Consider the following 22,891-nt stretch of genomic DNA (forward strand, 5'->3'; position numbering starts at 1 on the left):
GTGTGACCTTTAGTTACTTAACCTCTCAGAACCTGTGCTACTGTAAAAATCAGAGATAATGCTTCACAGCTCCTCAAACACTATTCCTTTGCCACCTTTACACATGTGGGAGTCTATACAGGGTACAATCTCCTTGACTTCTTGGGTGGCCAAGGTGACTTAGGTGTCATATTTCCCGGAGGCTAAAACCTGGGTTTAGCTCTCATCTTCCTTTACAACTTTGTCATGATGATTGTGGTTATCATGCCAGAGGGAATGAGACAAACCAGGGACCTTTTGAATGAATTTGCTTTTGGTTTAACTAGATTATTTAGGACGCAGGTTCTTTTATGGAGATTTAATTATGCACAAGGGGACTTGGGGAGATTGGGAGTCTCACTGGTTTCACGGAAAATGCAGAGTTCTTTGTAGCGTCTCAGGTAAGTGGGACTAATGTTTCATCCAGCCCAGTGCAGGCAACATCTGGATGAATGGTTTCCTTGTTCCTATAGAATGGGGCTCAGTCTGCATTCTCTGTGTTCAGACCCTCTGATTCTCTCCCCACCACTCTCTCGCTGGATCTTTGGGGCAGACATTATTGCAACGTAAGTTGGAAGGTAGCAAAGACTTTTCGGTTTCTTCCATCTCTATTTGCCCACCCCTCCGAGCCTCCCGTTCCATTAGAAAGAAGCGGCACTTTGACGATGGAGCTCTTACTGCAAAGCCCCAACCCTACTGAACCCAAATCCTCACTCTGTTTGACATGAATGTGGTGAGCTCAGCATTTTTAAAATAAAGAGTTTTCTGATACAAGGATCTGCCTCTGTACCTAGTCTTTGGGTGGTGGGGGTTTATGAAATTTAGGAGCAGAGATGTGGCCTCTAATTATATATTTGCTTGCTTCTCTTTCAGCCTTCTGGGTCTCACCACTTGGAAGTAAGTGAATCAGTATTAGTGAAAGTAACAGTTTGATGAGTTTACTTTTTTCTTTTAGGAAACATAAAAACTGTGGCTCAGAGCCATTGTGGTCATTGGGTCAGAGAGTTTGCACCAAGGGGAATGCGAGTGCCTACCTCAGAATGTTGCCGTGAGGCTTAAAGGAGTGAATGCCTGTAAAGTGCTCAGAATAGTGCCTGGCATTAGCTGAGGGCTCCACGACTTTGTCCTGTCCGCTCCTGGGCTGGCTCTGCCATCGGCCCCAGAGCAGCTCCCTTTGGCAAAGTACTATCAGCTTTACTTCAGAATACATCCAGAAAGAAGCCAGTCCCAAAAGACCACACATTATATGATTCCACTTACATGCAATGTCCTGAATGGGCAATCTATAGGAAGAGGAAGTAGATTAGTGTCTGCCTGCTAGGAAGAGTGGGGGGTGGGGTGGGTGGGGAGTGAGAGGGTATGAGTAATGAAAATGGTCTAAAAATGACTGTGGTCATGGTTGCACATGGTGCATATACCAAAAACCACTGAACTGTACACGTGAAATGGATGAATTACATGCATGGGAATTATCTCTCAATGAAGCTGTTCAAAAAATACATCCAGAATTCCACCCCTGCTCACCATCAATGTCACTACTGTGCCAGTCCAAGCCACTGTGTCTGTCTCCTGGCCTCCCAACTGGCCTTCCCAGTTCCACAGTGGCCCCACCACTGTCTATTCGCCATGGAGCACAGTAGCGATCTTTTAAAATGTAAAGCAGAATATGTCATTCATCGGTTTCAGCAGCTCTGCTGTCTCTCCATCCCATTTACAGTCAAAGTGAGCATCTTGTCATGGGTGTGAGAGCCGGAATGATCTTCCTCTGCTATCACTCTCCTCCTGGCTGACGTGCTGTGGCCATCAAACATGCAATCTCATTCCTGCCTGCCTCGACACCTTTCTATTGCCGTTCACTCTGCCTAGAGTTTGACCCCGTATCTCCTCATGGCTCATTCCTTGCTATCACGTAGGACCAGGCTCAAACGTTATTATATCAGAGAAGCTTTTCTCGCCCAACCTATTTAGAATAGTCCCCACTCCATCAATCTCTAGCCACTCACTTTATTTTCTTCATAGCATTCATCATTATTTGAGTTTATAATTTAATTAATCTATTTACTTGCTTATTGGAAGTCTCCTGCACTAGGGTCTAAATTCTATGATAACAGGGAGTTTATCTTGCTCACCATGGCATTCCTGGTACCTAGAACAGTGCCCTGTCCTCAGCGTTTGTTGAATGAATGAGTGATTGAATGAAGCTACCATCTTGCCTGTGGACACAAGACACTAACACACACACACTTAAACTTTTTCTACATTCCTATTCTATAGCCTCACTTGGTGTGTTTCACATATTTTAAAACTTGGGTTAAATTCTTAGGAGGAAGTTCTTTCCAGGTTCCTGTTCAGCTCCACTCAGTGTATTCTGTTTAGAATGTAACTTGATGCCTAGACTGGTTAAACACTGTCACTATTTGCGTGAAAGTCCATTAAAACATGTAAAGGCATTCGGAGCCTGTCTTCGTCAACTGTTCTGCTCTAAATGTCAGCAATGGCTATTTCAGTGGCATGAAGCTGGGTCTAGTCTTAACAGCACATGGTTTTCTTCCCAGGTTTACTCACAGTGTGGACTTTCCCGGGCCCCCATCCTCAGAAGAATCCTGGCGATGGGCACATTGTTGGTCATGATGGCGATATCTAGAGGCGTCAGCCCCTCGCTGTTGGGTGTGTTGAGATCTAGTTCTTCCGGTGTGTACTGATACAGGAGGATCTGCACGGCATCTATGTCCTGTTGTTCGACCGCTTCGAACATGGCTTCATTGCCCTGGAAGTTCTGGAGGGCAAGAACACAAGCAGGTGAGCACACTTCCATTTGCCAGCTTGCCTTTGTGGCTTAGCTGTTCTGACGTCAGTGACTGCTCCCCACTTACAACTGCAGTTGTTAAACACAGCTGGACCCTCCCTCCATCTTTCTAATGGGCACTGAATGGATCTGTGTATTTAGATGCACTGAGACCATACAGTACAGCATGGCTGGTCTACAGAGAAGAGCAAACATCGGCTTTCCTCAAACCCGTCTTTTGCGCAATACTGTCTGATAAGGTCATTATGAGGTGACTGTCTGATAGGTCATTATGAGGTGTTCTATGAAGAACGTAGCATGCAGTCATATAAATTTGGTGCACACTGGATTAAGCTGGGTTATTGCATTATTTTACTGTAAGACCTCTCAGAGTCTTTAATAATTCTAACATGCAGTTATGCAGTTATGACTCTCCAACAGATGGGAAATATGACCTGTTTTAAATATTTGTTCAGAGAACATGTTTTTGCTTTCTTTTTTTTTTTTTTTTTTAAATTGCATTTGTTTTAACTGCCCCTGGAATAGTGTTCTATAGAACACAGTTCAGGAAAATCTGGTATAGATAATGCAGCACAGGTCGCTGAAATGATGACTGGCTTGCAATTGACAGCATGCTTTCCCTCCGACTCATCCCATCCCTTCCCCATCCCCACGTCCCTACTATCACTCAGACCCAGACCACTGTCATCCCTTGCCTGGATGATGGCAGGGACCTGCCTGTTGCTGGTCCTAGTGTCCTCCAGCCCGTGCTCCATACTGACACAAGAATAATACCACTAAAGTTGATAATGTTACATACCCTTTCCTTTCTGCAGCTCTCGAATAGCTCTCACTGCCTACAGGCCGGCTCCCCAGCTCCTAGACTCCTCTGTACTAACCTCTGCACCTTCTCAGCCCAATGCTCCAACCACTGAACACCTGGCAGTTCTGAGCCCTCAAGGGAAGGCCTCAAGAGGTGGTGTCCAGCTAGGGTTTCAGTGGCTGGGTAGCCAACTGTGCTGAGAAGGCCAAAAGTTGAATATTCATAGGATAAAAATCACCCATAGAAAAATAACAGCTAAGGACAATAGAGTTACATTGAAAAGTTCTATCAGAGATTAATAGTAAACAAAGGAGAAAAGCTCTGGAATTCTCTCAAATATGTATTTCTGTAGCTCATGGGAGAAGGGCAACACATACACTATTTACACATCTATCTGGTATCTTCTCCAGGAATTGTTTGCTCTTTAAAAATGTTGACATACCATTGGTCCTGACATAGCACAGGGCTCGCCTGATTGAACTGTGCAAGGTCTTCAGTGAGCAAATATTTAGGTTGGCAGGGTTTATTTTTAGTATCACCAAAAATCAATTATCTCCATCGAAGGCTGCAGGTCGGCCTAACTGAGCACATGACACGTGATTGAAATTTGAGGGAAATACAGTGCTAGTATGCAAATACACGTTTTGACAATGGGGCCCCAAGGGGTAGAACTATTTTTGGTATGCAGCTGTCTTCGCTACAGGAGAGCCTGCTGAATGCAGAAGGGTTCTGTCTACAGTCTGCCAATCCAAGAGCCTCTGCTGCTGAGGCCGTAACTCAGCAACTGAACCCTCCCAGAAGATGAGCTGGAAATGAGACAACAAATGAGAAAACAGAGAGAACAAAGTTAGCTTGCAGCCCTGTCCACAGTTGTGTATTTGTCTGTGATTCTTAGTATGCCTAATTTCTCATGTGCCATATTTGCTCTCACTCTTGAGTCATTTCCTCCTCCATGCTTTTGTTGGCAAACCCTAGCATGCTTCTCTCTGGAAAGGCTTGGGCTCATTTCTGTGTTAAGCTCAAACAAGTGGGGCCATTACCCCCTGCAGAAATGCCCCTGCCGAGCATTGTAATATTATGCCCTCAGCTCTTACCCAGGGTCGGTATCAGAAACTACTCTATGACAATGTCCGTAACATCACCAATATTGACCTTCCTTCTCTATCACACAATTCACTGTGGCATCTTATAAAGACGAGAGGACTCAGCAACAGGAAAACACTCATTTCTTCTGGTAGACTTTCAGTTATCAGCTAATGGGATGCTATAACCAACTGGACTTCCTTCTCTGCTTTGGCTGACTAGGAGCTCAGAGAGAAATGTCATGGTAAGTTTTAGGTACTATATTTGCTTAGGATTTTCGTATATCTATTTCTCTTTTCTCTAGTCTTTTTTTTCACTCCTTCCTTCCTCTCTTCTTTCCTTGCTCATTCACTCCCTTTATCTCTATCACTTTATTTCCCATTATATAGCACAGACACATTTTTTTGCCTAGATTCTGTTTTGAATGCCTCTGGAAAAGCATATGGGCCATACATTATAAATAAGTAAATGAAACGTTCATTGTTCATTTGGTATCTGAATGAACACTGGAGCTCTCAAAAAGCCTACTTAATTCATGCTCCCTATTTTTGAAACTGCCATTTTGTTGTTGTTCCTTTGATACATTACAGAAAGAAAAACTAAGAGAAAAGAAAGGGCAAGAAATTAAGAAAAAGAAAGGGAAACTCTCACATTCACTCAAGTTTCAGTTCACAGCACAGACATGTGTGGGTCCTGTCTTTCCGGACTCTCAGCATTTATAAAACTGCAAATGCAGGTCCTGAAGTAAATGTGGAGCATCTTAGAATCTCTTCAAACCTAAACACAACTGTACCAATCAAGCAGAGACAAGAATAAAAAGAATGTTTTTACCACTGAGGTCTTTCTGAGGCTCAGCCGGTCTGTTCTTGCTCGAAAATAGGCCTCGTCAAATGAAGAGTGGCTCCCCTTCAGTTTCTCAGAGAGGTTTCTGTACAGGCGTTTGGCAGCATTGGGAGATGATGGAGCACTATGTTTCTTCGACTGAGAAAGATGTAGATTCTGCATTTGTTGGGTCATTTTCACAAGGCAGTTCCTAAGAGGAGGAAAATCTGATGTTGTATCATATACACAAGATAATTTTAAGTTGACAAAGAATTTTATCATCACCAGTAACCATCTGGAGTCCTAACAAAATACTGTAGCTGGAAGGGATCTTGAAGAGGTCTAGCTCTTTCATGTTATAGATGAGAAAGCTGAAACCCAGGGAGGGAAGCAGCACATAACTAAGTGGGGGCAAGAATGAAAGGACAACATCCATTTACTATCTAAACATATACATTTACATACAAACGTCTATATGACATGAGCCTCTACTCAAGTCTTTCAGTCTCTATCCCCCTGGGAGGAAGTATCTCAAATCTATAACGCAGGGGTTCTGTTCAGTTCCCCTTGGGTATTTGTAATTGGGATCTTTCTACCTACCTCGTTTTAGATGCTGCCCTCTGTTGGGTGTGGTTGTTCCCTGCAGACACCCATTCTCTTGAGGTGTTTGACACTGCCTCTTGTCTGAGATTTGGTGAGCTACCTCAGTGCCCAAAAGTTTGGGGGATTTGAACCCATAGGTCCCTCCCTGCTCACTCCAGATACCCCAGACAGTGCCCTTCAGGGCACTCACTACTGGCATTCTCCATGCTGTACTTGACTGCTGTGCACAAATCTCTAACAGGTCCTCACCAATGTCATACTTGGAGTCAGTTTCCAGGAGATCAGCCATGCCGTTTCAAAAGCCATCCACCATTAATTTCGGTATTGCTACTGAAATACTGATGCTACCGAGGCTATGGCTGCCTGGCATGTATCTGTGCATTGGATGGGCAAATGCATGAGTGAAATAACTGGCCAAGGCAGTTATGTGCCAAGTGTCTCCACCCTGGGGGAGGCTCTGGTACACAGGGACCAGGTCTCTCTGGAGCACGCTGTTGCCTTCCCACCACCTCCCCTCGAATCTCCAATGGAGTCTTCCATTTGTAATGGTGCCATTTCTATTTAGCTGTGGCCCTCACAGGTCATCTCCAGTCCTTGACTTTTCATAGTCTTATGGACCCCGTTATACAATATCATGTAGAACCTCTTTTATTAACCCAACTCTTCACAGGATTGACTTTAAAGCTTCCCCAACTTCTACAGGATAAATTGTAAGTTCTTTAGCCTCACATACAGGTGCGCGCCTCTCCAGCCTCATCTCTTACTGTTCATTTACGTTTTATGTTTCAGTCTTTCTGATTTCCTTAGGGTTTCCTAAATAGTTCAAACTCCTCCCTACCTCTGGGTGCTTGTTTGCACTACTTTTGCCTGTAGTGGAATTCCATCTGTGCCTTCATCACCTAGGAAATGACTGCTGATCCTTAACGTCTATGCTCAAGTGCTCTCTGATAGCCGCAGGCAAATTTGTATTTCTTTACTCACTCACTTAGTATATGCCTCTTACAGAAAACATTTTATTGTTTTATAGCTGTTTGACTTTCTGTCTCCTAGCTAGTCTGTATGCTTCTCAAGAACAAGGACTGCCAAGTATTAATTTTTATACCTAAAATATGCCTGCCTTGAAGTACAAGAAATATAATACAGATTAGGCTATGAATTGCTTCTCTTCCAGCTACTGACTATGTGACCTTGGGTGAGTTACTTAACATATCTGAATCTTATTTTTCTCATTTATAAAATAGGGATAATACTAACAACCACATTACAGTTATGAGGATTTGATGAGATAATGCATGTAGAGAGCTTAGAATACAGGAAAACTCATGGCAGCTATCATTTTTGTTACAGAAGATGTTCAATAAATACTTTAGAATAAAAGAATGCTCATATGAGAGTCTATGACAAACAATATACTAAGGAACTACTCAGAACCCTCATTTCCTCCTCATGTTTCTGAATTAGGTTCCATATCTGCTGCGCCAATTAACCTTGACTTACTTTCACTTTAACAAATGGTAAGCTATCCTCGTTACATTGTTGAATGTCTTCAGGAACCTCTTAAGTCTTGCCTGCAATCTCCCAACACAAAATACTTTTTAGTAACCTTCCAAGGTCCTCAGACCTATCTGGTTTTAGTAAAATGTATCAGGCCCCACTCAGTCTTAGCTGAATGGTCATATGTACGTTTGGAAGGATGATTTAAAGCACTATCTGTAGTGTGTATGCACATATGGGTGTGTTTTCATCTTTAATATTTTAATTTACACAAAAGCAGAAATAGAGGGGGTAGGTGATTTGGTATCTTTCTCGTTCCATCTACCGATTCTTTAACTTTGATTCAATAGCAATTACAGCATTTCCTCTATATCTTGCTGTTCCCACAAAAATTCCAGATTGATATACAAGCTGGCTCACATGGAGATTGCCTTAACCTCTTTCTTTCTGCCTTCTGTCTCTAGCCTTTTCCTTCAGCGTTAATGCCCCAGTTCAAGCCATCTGTCTTGTCTACATCATTATCATTCCCAAAATAACTCTACATTCTTTTGTATCTCACACAGTACCCAGGAGTCCAGTAAATAAATTCTTGTCGATTGATCAAATTCCAGTTACTTGCCCCCTAACTGATGACACCTACCCACATGGCCCCTTTTGTCTTTGCTCATCTCCCATCTGTTCCCTTCAGTCAAAATAGGTTGACTTTCTCTGTCTCTTTGACTTCCTTCTCATACTGCCCCAGCTGTCCCTTCCTTCCTGGCCATCTTTCAGCATGTTTCTGTTCTTCTAGATTTCATCTATCATTGTATTTTCTTCCCTCCCCCCTCTAGATTTAAAATTTTATCTGATGAAAGATATTGGGAAAGACACTCTGTATTATTTGTTCTCATCAACATGCACATCCCTCCCAACTGACTGTATTCTTAAATTTTTACCCTTTTAGAAAGGTGCAAGCCTTTGAGATGCAGTGTAGTTTTGGCTCTGGAATTTGGCAGACCCAAGCTTGGATCATGATATCGTTAACTATAATCTATGTGACTCTAGGAACTTTATTTAAATTCTCAGAGTTCATTTCATCATATATAACAAGAGTTCTTACAGAGTTGTGAAGATTAAATGAATTAACAAATAAAAGCATGTATCCTGTTTAATGCTAACAGCCACTCAATAAATAGCAGCAATTGGTAAAATTACCTCAATCTTCTTCTCAAACCAGAGACACCAAAGTACACTGTAATGATTTAAGTAGTTTTCTTGTTTGTTTTAAACATTGTTTTAAGATATGACTTTATGTAGTTATTATACTATTTAGTTTTATTTTGATAGAAAATATAAGTTTAGATATTTTTATATGGATGTTTACAGCTACTTATAGTAAAACAGAAAGTTGAATTTCAAACTATTAGTGGAAAGAGAGGAATAAGGATAACCCTAAAGAAAAATTAAAAAATAAAGAAACCATAATAAATAGAAATGTAAAATGAAGTAGTAAGGATAAGATTGAATATATATGTGAGCACAATATACCCAAATGGTTTAGTTTCCTAATAAAAGACAAAACTTTCCAACTGAGATTTTTTTTTTTTTAAAAGTAGGCTCCATGCCAAGCATGGAACCCAACACGGGGCTTGAACTCACAACCCTGAGATCAAGAGCTGAGCTGAAATCAAGAGTCAGACACTTAACCGACTGAGCCACCTAGGTGCCCCTCTAACTGAGATTATAAGTGGTGCACCTAAATAAACATTTCACAGAAAGATTAAAAATAAAAGAGTAGTATGACAGTGGGAATGGCGAAGTAATGACCTTCCCAAATCCTCTCCTCCATAAAAGCAACAAGAACACTAGCAGGAATTGTCAAAATTAACTGTCTCAGAACTCTGGAAATTAACCAAAGGTTTGCAACAATCCAAGAAGTGTTCATTTGACAAAAGTGGCTGATTTGGTAAGAACAGTGATCTTTGTGGCATTTTTAATCTGCTAAATTCCTATCTTCCCCAGCTCTGTGTGGTAGCCTTGAAGACCATCAATGTATATTCATGATAAAAAACAGGAGCTTGGCAGCCACTGGATAGTACAGAATGGTGACAGAGCTCCTTCAAAACCCCATTTTGAGAGAATCATCATTATTTGACCTGACTGGTGGTTCCCTGGAAGACCCCACTCACAAGATTTTTCTTTATTTGACCTCCCTCAGAGTTCACAAAGTGCAAATAACCTTTTCCTCTAAGGCATTTTGTCAAAAACAAACATCAGCAATTGTTTAATCATCACAGCTGCCTGAGGTGGTAGATAAAAGTTGGGGCAAACAACAGACTAACTGAAAAGCTTAAAAGGAAATGCTGGGGAATGAGATGTCTATAGAAGACTTTGAAAAGCTCTGACACATTGCCAGGGATCTAGCGGACTACATGTGTGCCCAGGGCTGGGAGCATTCTCATAAAATACCTGAAAAAGTCCTAAGCTCTTATCTCTGTCTGATGTTGAGGCTGTATGCAAGCAGGAAGTGAAGGGTAAGGCAGGGCTATCAACTGCTGGTGAGTATGGAAAGTGTGCCCCAACATATGCACAGAGCCCTTCTGTAAAGACTGGAAGGCTTATTGGCTTCAGGCGTTTAAGGAAATTTTTGTTCAGTCATTAGCTGATCACTAAGCTAACCAAGCAGAGACTTCAGTGGCCACTGAAGTGACAAAGAATACAGACTTCACAGATTTAGTGCTGAAAAATCACTAAACAATAAACCCAAAGGAGGTGGGAAAATCTGATTTCTAGAGTTGCCACATTATATTATTTAAGATGCCTAGACTTAGTAAGAAAAATAAGAGACGGGGCGGAGCAAGATGGCGGAGGAGTAGGAGACCTGGATTTCGTCTGGTCTCAGGAATTCAGCTGAATAGGGATCAAACCATTCTGAACACCTACGAACTCAACAGGAGATCGAAGATAAGAAGAGTAACAACACTCTGAACAGAGAAGCGACCACTTACTGGAAGGTAGGACGAGCGGAGAAGTGAATCCGAGGTGATATTTGGGAGCATAGACGGCGGGGGAGGGGGCCTCCGTTGGCCACTTCTGGCAAGTGCTAGAGCCGCGGAGCACAAAATCGGAACTTTTAGAAGCCGGCTCTGCTGAGGGACGTGGCTCCACTGCCTAAGCGAGGGGTGGAACCCTTGCGGGACAGTGTGGTCTCAGGACCCTCGGGGTCACAGAAAGACCGGGGGTGCCTGAGTGCGGCAGAGCTTCCAGGTATTGGAGCGGGGAAGCCGGCTGCAGAGACGGAGCCGAGGCGCTGGCTCTCAGCTCGGGGTTGCCATAAACCGTGATCCGCGGCCCAGTCGGGCCACTGCTCCTCCAGCAGGGACCCAACAAGCGGCAGAGCCGGGGAGACTCCCCTTCCGCCCCCGGGAGGAGCGGCGTGGGGGCGCACCGCAGGGATCTGCTGGGTTTGGAGACTCCACACGGGGTCGGGTGCCAGAGATAGAAATGCTCGGTCACAGGCTGGGTGAGAACGGAGTGCGGCTGGAGACCGGGGAGACGGGAGTGACTGACTGCTTTTCTCTGGGGGCGCACTGAGGAGCGGGGCCCCGAGTTCTCAGCTCCTCTGGGTGGAGATTGGGAGGCCACCATTTTCACCCTGGTCCTCCAAAGCTGTACCGAGAGCTTGCAGGGAACAAAAGCTCCTGAGAGCAAACCCGAGCAGCTTGCTTAGCCGGGACTGACAAGGGCGGGGCAATTCTGCCTCCGGCAAAGACATTTGGGAACCACGGCAACAGGCCCCTCCCCCAGAAGATCAGCGCTAACGGCCAGCAAGGCAAGACCAAGTTTACCGATCAAGGAGAACGGGAGAACTCCAGCGCTAGGGGAATACTGCACATAGAATTCATGGCTTTTTTTACCATAATTCATTAGTTTTTCAAAGTTAATTTTTTTAACTGTTTTTTTTTAATTTTTCTTTTTCCCTTTTTCAAACAACATCTTATCAATCCCTTTTTAAAAAAACATTTTTTATTTTTCATTTTTAGAGTCATATTTTTATCCCTTCATAGTAGTTACTCTTATTTTTGGCATATATATATAAGTTGTTCTCTCTTTAAAATTTTGAGATACAATTTCTTCTAACAGATCAAAATATACCCTAAATCACTAGTGTATGGCTTTGTTCTATTCTCCTGCCTGATCACATTCTCTCCCTTTTTTTTTCTTTTTCCTTTTCCTTTTAAATCTTCTTTCTTTTTAAAAACAACTTCTTATCTTATCAATTCCTTTTATAAAATCTTTTATAATTTTCATCTTTACAGTCATCTGCCATCCATTCATTGTATCAACCCTTATTTTGTACATATATAAGTCTTTCTTCCTTTAAAATTTTAGCAGGCATGTTCTTCTAACAGACCAAAATATGCCCAAAAGCTAGTGTGTGGCACTGATCTATGCACTAACCTGATCATATTTGATCATATTCTGTTTTTTTTTGTTTTGTTCTGTTTTTGTTTGTTTTTATCTTTTTCTTTTTCCTTTTTTTTTCTCTTCTTTCTTTCCCTTTCTTTTCCCCTGGTTTCAGGTCTTTTCTGATTTGTATAGAGTATATTTGCTGGAGACGTTGTTAACCTGTTAGCATTCTGTTCTCTCATTCATCTGTTCTCCTCTGGACAAAATGACAAGACGAAAAAAATCACCTCAGCAAAAAGAACAAGAGGTAATACCGTCTGCCAGGGACCTACTCAATACGGACATTAGTACGATGTCGGACCTAGAGTTCAGAATCATGACTTTAAAGATACTGGCTGGGCTTGAATAAAGCGTGGAAGTTATTAGAGAAACGCTTTCTGGAGAAATAAAAGAACTAAAATCTAACCAAGTCGAAATCAAAAAAGCTATTAATGAGGTGCAATAAAAAATGGGAGCACTAACTGCTAGGATAAATGAGGCAGAAGAAAGAATCAGCGATATAGAAGACCAAATGATGGAAAATAAAGAGGCTGAGAAAAAGAGAAACAACTACAGGATCACGAGGGCAGAATTCGAGAGATAAGTGATACGATAAGACGAAACAACATTAGAATAATAGGGATCCCAGAAGAGGAAGAAGAAAGAGAGAGAGAGGCAGAAGATATATTGGAGCAAATAATAGCACATAACTTCCCTAATGTGGGGAAGGAAACAGGCATCAAAATCCAGGAGGCACAGAGAACTCCTCTCAAAATCCATAAGTATAGGTCAACGGCCCGACATCTAATAGTAAAACTTACGAGTCTCAGAGACAAAGAGAAAATCCTGAAAGCAGCTCGGGAGAAGAGATATGTAACCTACAATGGTAGAAACATTAGATTGGCAACAGACCTATCCACAGAGACCTGGCAGGCCAGAAAGGACTGGCATGATATCTTCAGAGCATTAAATGAGAAAAATATGCAGCCAAGAATACTATATCCAGCTAGGCTGTCATTGAAAATAGAAGGAGAGATCAAAAGCTTCCAGGACAAACAAAAACTAAAGGAATTTGCAAACACAAAACCAGCCCTACAAGAAATATTGAAAGGGGTCCTCTAAGCAAAGAGAAAGCCTAAAAGCAACATGAACCAGAAAGGAACACAGACAAAATACAGTAACAGTCACCTTACAGGCAATACAATGGCACTAAATTCATACCTTTCAATAGTTACCCTGAATGTAAATGGGGTAGATGCCCCAATCACAAGACACAGGCTATCAGATTGGATAAAAAAACAAGACCCATCGATATGCTGTCTGCAAGAGACTCATTATAGATCCAAAGACATCCCCAGATTGAAAGTGAGGGGGTGGAAAACCATTTACCATGCTAATGGACACCAAAAGAAAGCTGGGGTGGCAATCCTTATATCAGACAAATTAGATTTTAAACTAAAGACTATAAAAAGAGATGAGGAAGGACACTATATCCTACTTAAAGGGTCTATCCAACAAGAAGATCTAACAATTGTAAATATCTATGCCCCGAACATGGGAGCAGCCAATTATATAAGGCAATTAATAACAAAAGCGAAGAAACACATTGACAACAATACAATAATAGTGGGGGACTTTAACACCCCCCTCACTGAAATGGACAGATCATCTAAGCAAAAGATCAACAAGGAAATAAAGACTTTAAATGACACACTGGACCAAATGGGAATTCACAGATATATTCAGAACATGCCCTCCCAAAGCAACAGAATACACATTCTTCTCTAGTGCCCATGGAACATTCTCCAGAATTGATCACATCCTAGGTCACAAATCAGGTCTCAACTGGTACCAAAAGAATCGGATCATTCCCTGCATATTTTCAGACCACAATGCTTTGAAACTAGAACTCAATCACAAGAGGAAAGTCAGAAAGAACTCAAATACATGGAGGCTAAAGAGCATCCTACTAAAGAATGAATGGGTCAACCAAGAAATTAAATGAGAATTAAAAAAATTCATGGAAACCAATGAAAATGAAAATACAACTGTTCAAAATCTTTGGCATACAGCAAAGGCAGTCCTGAGAGGAAAGTATATAGCAATAAAGCCTTTCTCAAGAAACAAGAAAGGTCTCAAATACACAACCTAACCCTACACCTAAAGGAGCTGGAGAATGAACAGCAAATAAAGCCTAAACCCAGCAGGAGAAGAGAAATCACAAAGAGCAGAGCAGAAATCAATGAACTAGAAACCAAAAGAACAGTAGAACAGATCAACGAAACTAGGAGCTGGTTCTTTGAAAGAATTAACAAGATTGATAAACCCCTGGCCAGACTTATCAAAAAGAAAAGAGAAATGACCCAAATCAACAAAATCATGAATGAAAGAGGAGAGATCAAAACCAAGACCAAAGAAATACAAACAATTATAAGAACATATTATAAGCAACTCTATGCCAGCAAATTGGATAACCTGGAAGAAATGGGTGCATTCCTAGAGATGTATCAACTACCAAAATTGAACCAGGAAGAAAGAAAACCTGAACAGACCTATAACCACTAAGGAAATTGAAGCAGTCATCAAAAATCTCCCAACAAATAAAAGACCAGGGCCAGATGGCTTCCCAGGGCAATTCTACCAAACATTTAAAGAAGAATTAATACCTATTCTCCTGAAACTGTTCCAAAAAATAGAAATGGAAGGAAAACTTCCAAACTCATTTTATGAGGCCACCATGACCTTGATCCCAAAACCAGACAAAGACCCCATCAAAAAGGAGAATTACAGACCAATATCCTTGATGAACATGGATGCAAAAATTCTCACCAAAATACTAGTCAATAGGATCCAACAGTACATTAAAAGGATTATTCACCATGACCATGTGGGATTTATCCCTGGGCTGCAAGGCTGGTTCAACATCCGCAAATCAATCAATGTGATACATTACATTAACAAAAGAAAGAACAAGAATCATATGATCCTCTCAATGGATGCAGAAAAAGCATTTGACAAAGTAAGCATCCTTTCTTGATCAAAACTCTTCAGAGTAGAGGGATAGAGGGTACATACCTCAATATCATACAAGCATCTATGAAAAACCTACAGCGAATATCATTCTCAATGGGGAAAAGCTGAGAGCTTTTCCCCTAAGGTCAGGAACGCGGCAGGGATGTCCACTCTCACCACTGCTATTCAACATAGTATTAGAAGTCCTAGCCACAGCAATCAGAAAACAAAAAGAAATCAAAGGCATCCAAATGGGCTAAGAGGAAGTCAAACTCTCACTCTTTGCAGATGATATGATACTGTATGTGGAAAACCCAAAGACTCCACCCCAAAACTGTTAGAACTCATACAGGAATTCAGTAAAGTAGCAGGCTATAAAATCAATGCACAGAAATCAGTGGCATTCCTATACACCAACAACAAGACAGAAGAGAGACAAATCAAGGAGTTGATCCCATTGACAATTGCACCCAAAACCATAAGATACCTAGGAATAAATTGAACCAAAGAGGCAAAGGATCTGTACTCAGAACACTAGAAAATAACTCATGAAAGAAATTGAAGAAGACACAAAGAAATGGAAAAACGTTCCATGCTCATGGATTGGAAGAACAAACATTGTGAAGATGTCAGTGCTACCTAGAGCAATCTACACATTCAATGCAATCCCCATCAAAATACCATCCACCTTTTTCTAAGAAATGGAACAAATAATCCTAAAATTTGTATGGAACCAGAAGAGACCCCATATAGCCAGAGAAATCTTGAAAAAGAAAAGCAAACCTGGTGGCATCACAATTCCGGACTTCCAGCTCTATTCCAAAGCTGTCATCATCAAGACAGTATGGTACTGGCACAAAAACAGACACATAGATCAATGGAACAGAATCGAGAGCCCAGAAATGGACCCTCAACTCCATGGTCAACTCATCTTTGACAAAGCAGGAAAGAATGCCCAATGGTAAAAAGACAGTCTCTTCAACAAATGGTGTTGGGAAAATTGGACAGCCACATGCAGAAGAATGAAACTGGACCATTTCCTTACACCACACACAAAAATAGACTCCAAATGGTTGAAAGACCTAAACGTGAGACAGGAGTCCATCCAAATCCTAAAGGAGAACACAGGCAGCAACCTCTTCCACCTCAGCCGCAGCAACTTCTTCCTAGAAACATCGCCAAAGGCAAGGGAAGCCAGGGCAAAAATGAACTATTGGGATTTCATCAAGCTAAAAAGCTTTTGCATAGCAAAAGAAACAGTCCACAAAACCAAAAGACAACCGACAGAATGGCAGAAAATATTTGCAAATGACATATCAGATAAAGGGCTAGTCTCCAAAATCTATAAAGAACTTATCAAATGCAACACCCAAAGAACAAATAATCCAATCAAGAAATGGGCAGAAGACATGAACAGAGATTTTTCCAAAGAAGACATCCAAATGGCCAACAGACACATGAAAAAGTGCTCAACATTGCTCGGCATCAGGGAAATCCAAATCAAAACCTCAAGGAGATACCACCTCACACCCGTTAGAATGGCTAAAATTAACAAGTCAGGAAACGACAGATGTTGGTGGGGATGTGGAGAAAGGGGAACCGTCCTACACTGTCGGTGGGAATGCAAGCTGGTGCCACCCCTCTGGAAAACAGTATGGAGGTTCCTCAAATAGTTGAAAATAGAGCTACCATATTATCCAGCAATTGCACTACTGGGTATTTACCATAAAGATACAAATGTAGGGATCTGAAGGGGTACGTGTACGCCAATGTTTATAGCAGCAATGTCCACAATAGCCAAACTGTGGAAAGAGCCAAGATGTCCATCGACAGATGAATGGCTAAAGAAGAAATGGTATATATACACAATGGACTATTATGCAGCCATCAAAAGGAATGAGATCTTGCCATTTGCAACGACGTGGATGGAACTGGAGGGTATTATGCTGAGTGAAATAAGTCAATCAGAGAAAGACATGTATCATATGACCTCACTGATATGAGGAATTCTTAATCTCAGGAAACAAACTGAGGGTTACTGGAGTGGTGGGGGGTGGGAGGGATGGGGTGGCTGGGTGATAGACACTGGGGAGGGTATGTGCTATGTGAGCACTGTGAATTGTACAAGACTGATGAATCACGGATCTGTACTTCTGAAACAAATAATTCAATATATGTTAAGAAAAAAAAGAAGAAGAAGATAGCAGGAGGGGAAGAATGAAGGGGAGTAAGTCAGTGGGGGAGATGAACCATGAGAGACGATGGACTCTGAAAAACAAACTGAGGGTTCTGGGGGGTGTGGGGGGATGGGTTAGCCTGGTGATGGGTATTAAAGAGGGCACATTCTGCGTGGAGCACTGGGTGTTATGCACAAACAATGAATCATGGAACACTACATCAAAAACTAATGATGTAATGTATTGTGATTAACATAAGAATAAAAAATTATTAAAAAAAAAGAAAAGTAAGAGACATGCACAAAACAAATAAAGAAAAATATGTTCGATTCATGGGAAATAAAGCAGTCAGTAAACACTGCCCTGAAGAAAAGGATGCCATATCTAAAGAAATAAAGAATTGTGAGAATGCTATCTTACCAAGTAAGAGAATACTAAGGAAGAGGTAAAATTTATAAAACAAATCCAGCACCAAATAGATATTATGAAGTTGAAACATATAACTGAAATGAAAAATTCACTAGAGGGGCTTAACATCAGATTTGAATAGGAAGAAGGAAGAATCAGCAAAGTTGAAGATAGGTCAATTGAGATTATCTGGCTTTAGGAGCAAAAAGAGAAAAAAAATGAAGAAAAATGAACAGTGTCAGAGAAGTGTGGAACACTACCAGGTGTACCAGCATACACATAATAGGAGCCTAAGAAGGAGACAGAGTAAGGTGAGAGGGAATATTTGAAGAAATAATGGTTGTAAACTTCCCCAAATTGATGAGAAACATTAACTTACACATCCAAGAAGCTCAAGAAACACCAAGCTGGATGCATTCAAAGAGATTCACACCTAGATACATCATAATTAAATCACCAAAAGCTAAAAACAAAGGGGAAATCCTGAAAACAAGACATAACGTATTACCTACAAGGAATCCTCAGAAAGATTTACAGCTGATTTTTCACCAGAGGAGGCCAGAGGGAAGTGGGATGACATATTCCAAATGCCCAAAGAAAGACTGTCAAATAAGAATTTCTCTATATAGCAAAACAACCCTTCAAAAATGAAGGTGATATTAAGACATTCATGGATAAACAAATACTAACAGAATTTGACAGCAGACCTTTCCTATAAGAAATATTAAAGGGAGGGACAACTGGGTGACTCAGTCAGTTAAGCATCCAATTCTTGATTTCAGCTCAGATCATGATATCAGGGTTGTGAGATTGAGCCCCATGTTGGGCTCCCTGCTCAGTGAAGAGTCTGCTTTAGATTCTCCTTCTCCCTCTTCCTCTGCCCTCCCCACCTCTAAAAATAAATAAATAAAACTTTTTATTTTTTATTTTTTTATTGTTATGTTAATCACCATATATTACATCATTAGTTTTTGGTGCAGTGTTCCATGATTCATTGTTTGTTCATAACACCCAGTGCTCCATGCAGAACGTGCCCTCTTTAATGCCCATCACCAGGCTAATCATCCCCCTAGCCCCCTCCCCTCTAGAACCCTCAGTTTGTTTTTCAGAGTCCATCGTCTCTCATGGTTTGTCTCCCCCTCTGACATACTCCCCTTTTCTTCCTCTCCTGTTATCTTCTTCTTTTTCTTAATAAATAAAACTTTTTAAAAAAGAGAAATATTAAAGGGAATCCTTCAGGCTGAAATGAAAGGGTACTACCCAGTGACTCAAATCCACACAAGGAAAGAAAAAGCATTGGTAAGGAAACTACAGAGGTAAACATAAAAGGCAATATAAATATAAGACAATATAAGTCTATCTTTTGTTTATAACTCTTAATTCTCCTTTCTGATTTTAAGACAATGAAAATGAAATTAAGAGAACAATTCTATTTAATATAGCATGACATTAAAAAGATTAAAATACTGAGGAATAAATTTAACAAAGGAAGTACAAAATGTATTAACCTTTCCTCAGTTACTGTTTTCATGTGCCATATGATGTTGGGAACTTTACTAACATACTGTGTAATCCCTACAGCACCCAGAAAACTGTCTTGAAAACAGTAGCAGCAGTACTCTCTGCATTTTTGTATTAAATTTAACTGGGGAAGAAAAAGAGACTTAACTGTTGAATGAAATACCTAATGGGTAAAATAGATAGAGAATCCTAGGAGGAGAACTGGCTGGGAAATTGTTTTTGTTGTGTTAAGTCTGGGGTATCATTCTTCAGAGGGCATTCCTTGTTAGCGACTTTTACTGAAACAAGTTGAGATCTATAGTTATATTTTATTCCATTCTTCAACCTCAAGATAATCATGGTGGTTTTAAGCACAGTATTAAAAAGAGGGACTTTGGAGTGCCTGTGTGCCTCATTTGGTTGGGCAAGTAACTCTTGATTTTGGCTCAGGTCACGATCTCAAGGTCATGAGATGGAGCCCCGAATCAGGCTCCACACTCAGCAGGGGGTCTGCTTGAGATTCTCTCTCCCTCTCCATCTGCCCTTCCCACTTATGTTCCCTCTCTCTCAAATAAATAAATAAACCTTAAAAAAAAAAGGTAGGGACTTTGGTATCAGGCTGATCTAACTTTGGGTTTAGTTCTTCTACCTATTAACTGCATGACATTGGGCAAATTATTTACCGTCCCTAAGCTTCAATGTCCTTATCATTACTAGTATTCCTTATCTCAATTATAAAAGTCATGTCTAAAAAGAATATTAGTTTTAAATGAGATAATACATATGAATTATTTAGCAAAGTGCCTGAAAGAAACAGATGTTCAAAAAATATTCATTTCAGGGCTACTGTTCTCAGGCATCTACCGTTTGCTGCTTTCTGACACTACAGACTAGGCTTCCTTTTCCAGAATGTCATACAAATGGAATAATCACTATGCACTTTTTTTTTTAAGTCTGCCTTCTTTAACTCAGCTTAATTATCTTGAGATTCATCCACATCGTTATGTCTATCAGTAGTTCTTCACTTCTTATTGCTGAATAGTACTCTGTTGGATGGGTATACCACTATTAATCAATTTTAGGCATTATTTTAATAAGAAAAAACTCTTAGAGTTTCTCTAAGGAAATAAATGTATCTTTTCTTTTCTTCCTTCAGAGAGGCTTTAGGGAACCTGAGCTCCAAAGAGAAGGGCAAATAGATCTGTTGACTGAAGGTGGGCTGGTCTCAGCGACTTAGCTACAGGACCAGAATTTAGGAGACAGGAAGAGATCCTGTATGGGAAAGCTAGTCTCTAGTTTTATGCTTTCTTTTTCCATCCCAATAGTTTCTTTTCTTCCACAATATTTAGTAAAGGTCATGTTAAATGTTATAGCCTGCCAGACATTTAAAAAAAAAACAACAACAATTCTACATAAAACTCTTCCAAAAATTTGGTTTCATTTTTGAGGCTAACATTGCCCTGATACCAACACCAGAAAACAGGCATTACAAGAAAAGAAAGCTATTGCTCAATGTGTCTCATGCACATAGAAGCAAAAAAGCTCAACATAATGTTAGCAAATAAAATCCAGCAATATACATAAAGGATAATACATCACAATCAAGTAGGGTCTATTCTAGGAAAGCAGGGATGTTAGTATAACATTCAACCGCTCATCAATGTAGTTCACTTCATTAACAGAATAAAAGAAAAAAATCATATGAATAGATGCAGAAAAAGAAGCATTTGACATTATTCAACATCCATTCATTAAAAAAAAAAAAAAGCTTTCAGGAATATAAGGGAACTACCTCAACCTGATAAAGAGAATCTACAAAAATCTATAGACAACATTGTACTTTACAATTAAAGGCCAAGTGCTTCCTCCTAGGATCAGAAAAAAGGCATGGATGTCCATTCCTATCTCTTCTATTATACTGGGCATTCTAGGTAGAGTAGCAAGGCAAGAAAAATAAGGCATAAACACTGCAAAGAAAGAAAGACAGTCTTCATTTGCAGATGACATGAACATTTTGTAGAACAGTCTAATAAATCTACAAAAATCTACTCAGCAAAAAACAAAATGAGAGCAAAACTTGTATACTTGAAACTACATGACATTAATGAGTAAAGTTAAAGAAAACCTAAATAAACAGAGGTGTATATTTTCTTCATGGATCAGATCAGAAGAATTAATATTGTTAAGATGTCAATTCTTCCAAACTGAGCTCTAGATTCAATGCAGTCCCAATCTAGCAGGTTTGGGTTTTTTTTTTGTTTTTTTTTTGTTTTTTTTTTTTTAAGAAATCAGGGGCGCCTGGGTGGCTCAGTCGTTAAGTGTCTGCCTTCGGCTCAGGTCATGATCCCAGGGTCCTGGGATAGAGCCCCACATCGGGCTTCCTGCTCAGCAGGAGCCTGCTTCTCCCTCTCTCGCTCCCCCTGCTTGTGTTCCCTCTCTGTCAAGTAAATAAATAAAATCTTAAAAAAAAATAAAAAAGCTGATTCTGAAATTTTTATAAAAATGGATAGGATCTAAAATAGCCAAAACAACTTTGAAAAAGAACAAAGTTGGAAGGCTTACACTATGCAATTTCAAGACTTGATATAAAGTCATGGTAATCAAGATCTGTGGTACTGGTATAAGGATAGCTCTCCAGATAAAGACTGTGGCATAAAGACAGACATACAGATTTAATGAAACCAAATAGAGAGCCTAGAAATAGCATGCACATATATGATCGACTGATCTTTGACAAAGGTGTCAAGGTAATTCAATAGGGAAGAAGAAATTTTCCAACAACTAGCGCTGGAACAATGAGATATCTGTATGCAAAAACAAAACTTCAACCCCTATTTTATATCATATATAAAAAATTAACTTGAAATGAAATAGATTAGAGACCTAACTGCAAAAGCTCACACTGTAAAACTTCTAGAAAAAAACACAGGAGAAAATCTTTGTGAACTTGAATAAGACAATGATTTCTTAGAAGAGGCACACAGAGTACAAACCATAAAATAAATTGATGAATTACACTTTATGAAAATTAAAAACTTCTGCTCTTTATTACAGCCTAATCCCAGCTACAATTTTAAAGCACCTGGAGCCAAGCTTTAAGGAAAGAGTGATAGTAGCCTGGAGAATCCAGGCAATATGGCAACAATAATCTTTGGAGAGTGGAGCCTCCCCAGATTTACTTTAAAACCACCTGTTCCCTGGGTTCTGGCTGCTTGCTCTAGTAGAGAGCCTTGGCTGCCACCATTATCCTGTCTCCAAACACCAGCTGTGTCAAGTGAAGGGCAGGTTCTGGCATGGCCCCCACCATGCTTGCTGGGACAGTAGCTGCAGCAGCTCTGACCCAACCAGACCTGTGGAGGGAGGCTCCAGCTTTACTCATGGCTACCCTGAGGGACTGGCTCACACTATCTGGAAATGTGGAAAGTGGACCAAGGCGAGGCAGGAGACCAGAAGTAGACCTCAGATAATTTTTTCTCCATTCTTCCCTTATGGATTGTTTTGAGGTCTTCTTGGGAGCAATCACAAACAAACCACTAGATGTGTTTTCTTGTGAAGCCTTGGCTAGTTCAGTTACAAACCACCTATATTTGTGTTCCCTCCTTTCTCAACTCATTTCCCTTCTACCTTGATGGCTTGACTCTTGATGCCCTAAGACTGTGTCTCCCAGTACCCAACAGAACATTCACAATTGGTTTTGCTTTTTTTTTTTTAAGATTTTATTTATTTAAGAGAGAGAGA

The 22,891-nt window shown here is 40.5% G+C and overlaps 1 protein-coding gene across 1 annotated transcript in view; it reads right to left on the bottom strand.

Moving 5' to 3' along the window:
- ANKFN1 (ankyrin repeat and fibronectin type III domain containing 1) overlaps nt 1–22,891 on the bottom strand; it is a 322,582-nt gene that overhangs the window by 135,873 nt on the left and 163,818 nt on the right. Inside the window, exons 4-5 of the mRNA XM_025851318.2 lie at nt 5,541–5,742; nt 2,584–2,794 (exon numbers count right to left, since the gene is read on the bottom strand). Of these exons, the coding sequence (XP_025707103.2) occupies nt 2,584–2,794; nt 5,541–5,742 (413 nt within the window). The remainder of the gene's footprint in view (nt 1–2,583; nt 2,795–5,540; nt 5,743–22,891) is intronic.

This window comes from Callorhinus ursinus, unplaced genomic scaffold (assembly GCF_003265705.2).
Source record: "Callorhinus ursinus isolate GAN/ISIS: 27379988/994484 unplaced genomic scaffold, GSC_fseal_2.0 scaffold34, whole genome shotgun sequence".
NCBI classification, from domain to species: Eukaryota; Metazoa; Chordata; class Mammalia; order Carnivora; family Otariidae; genus Callorhinus; species Callorhinus ursinus.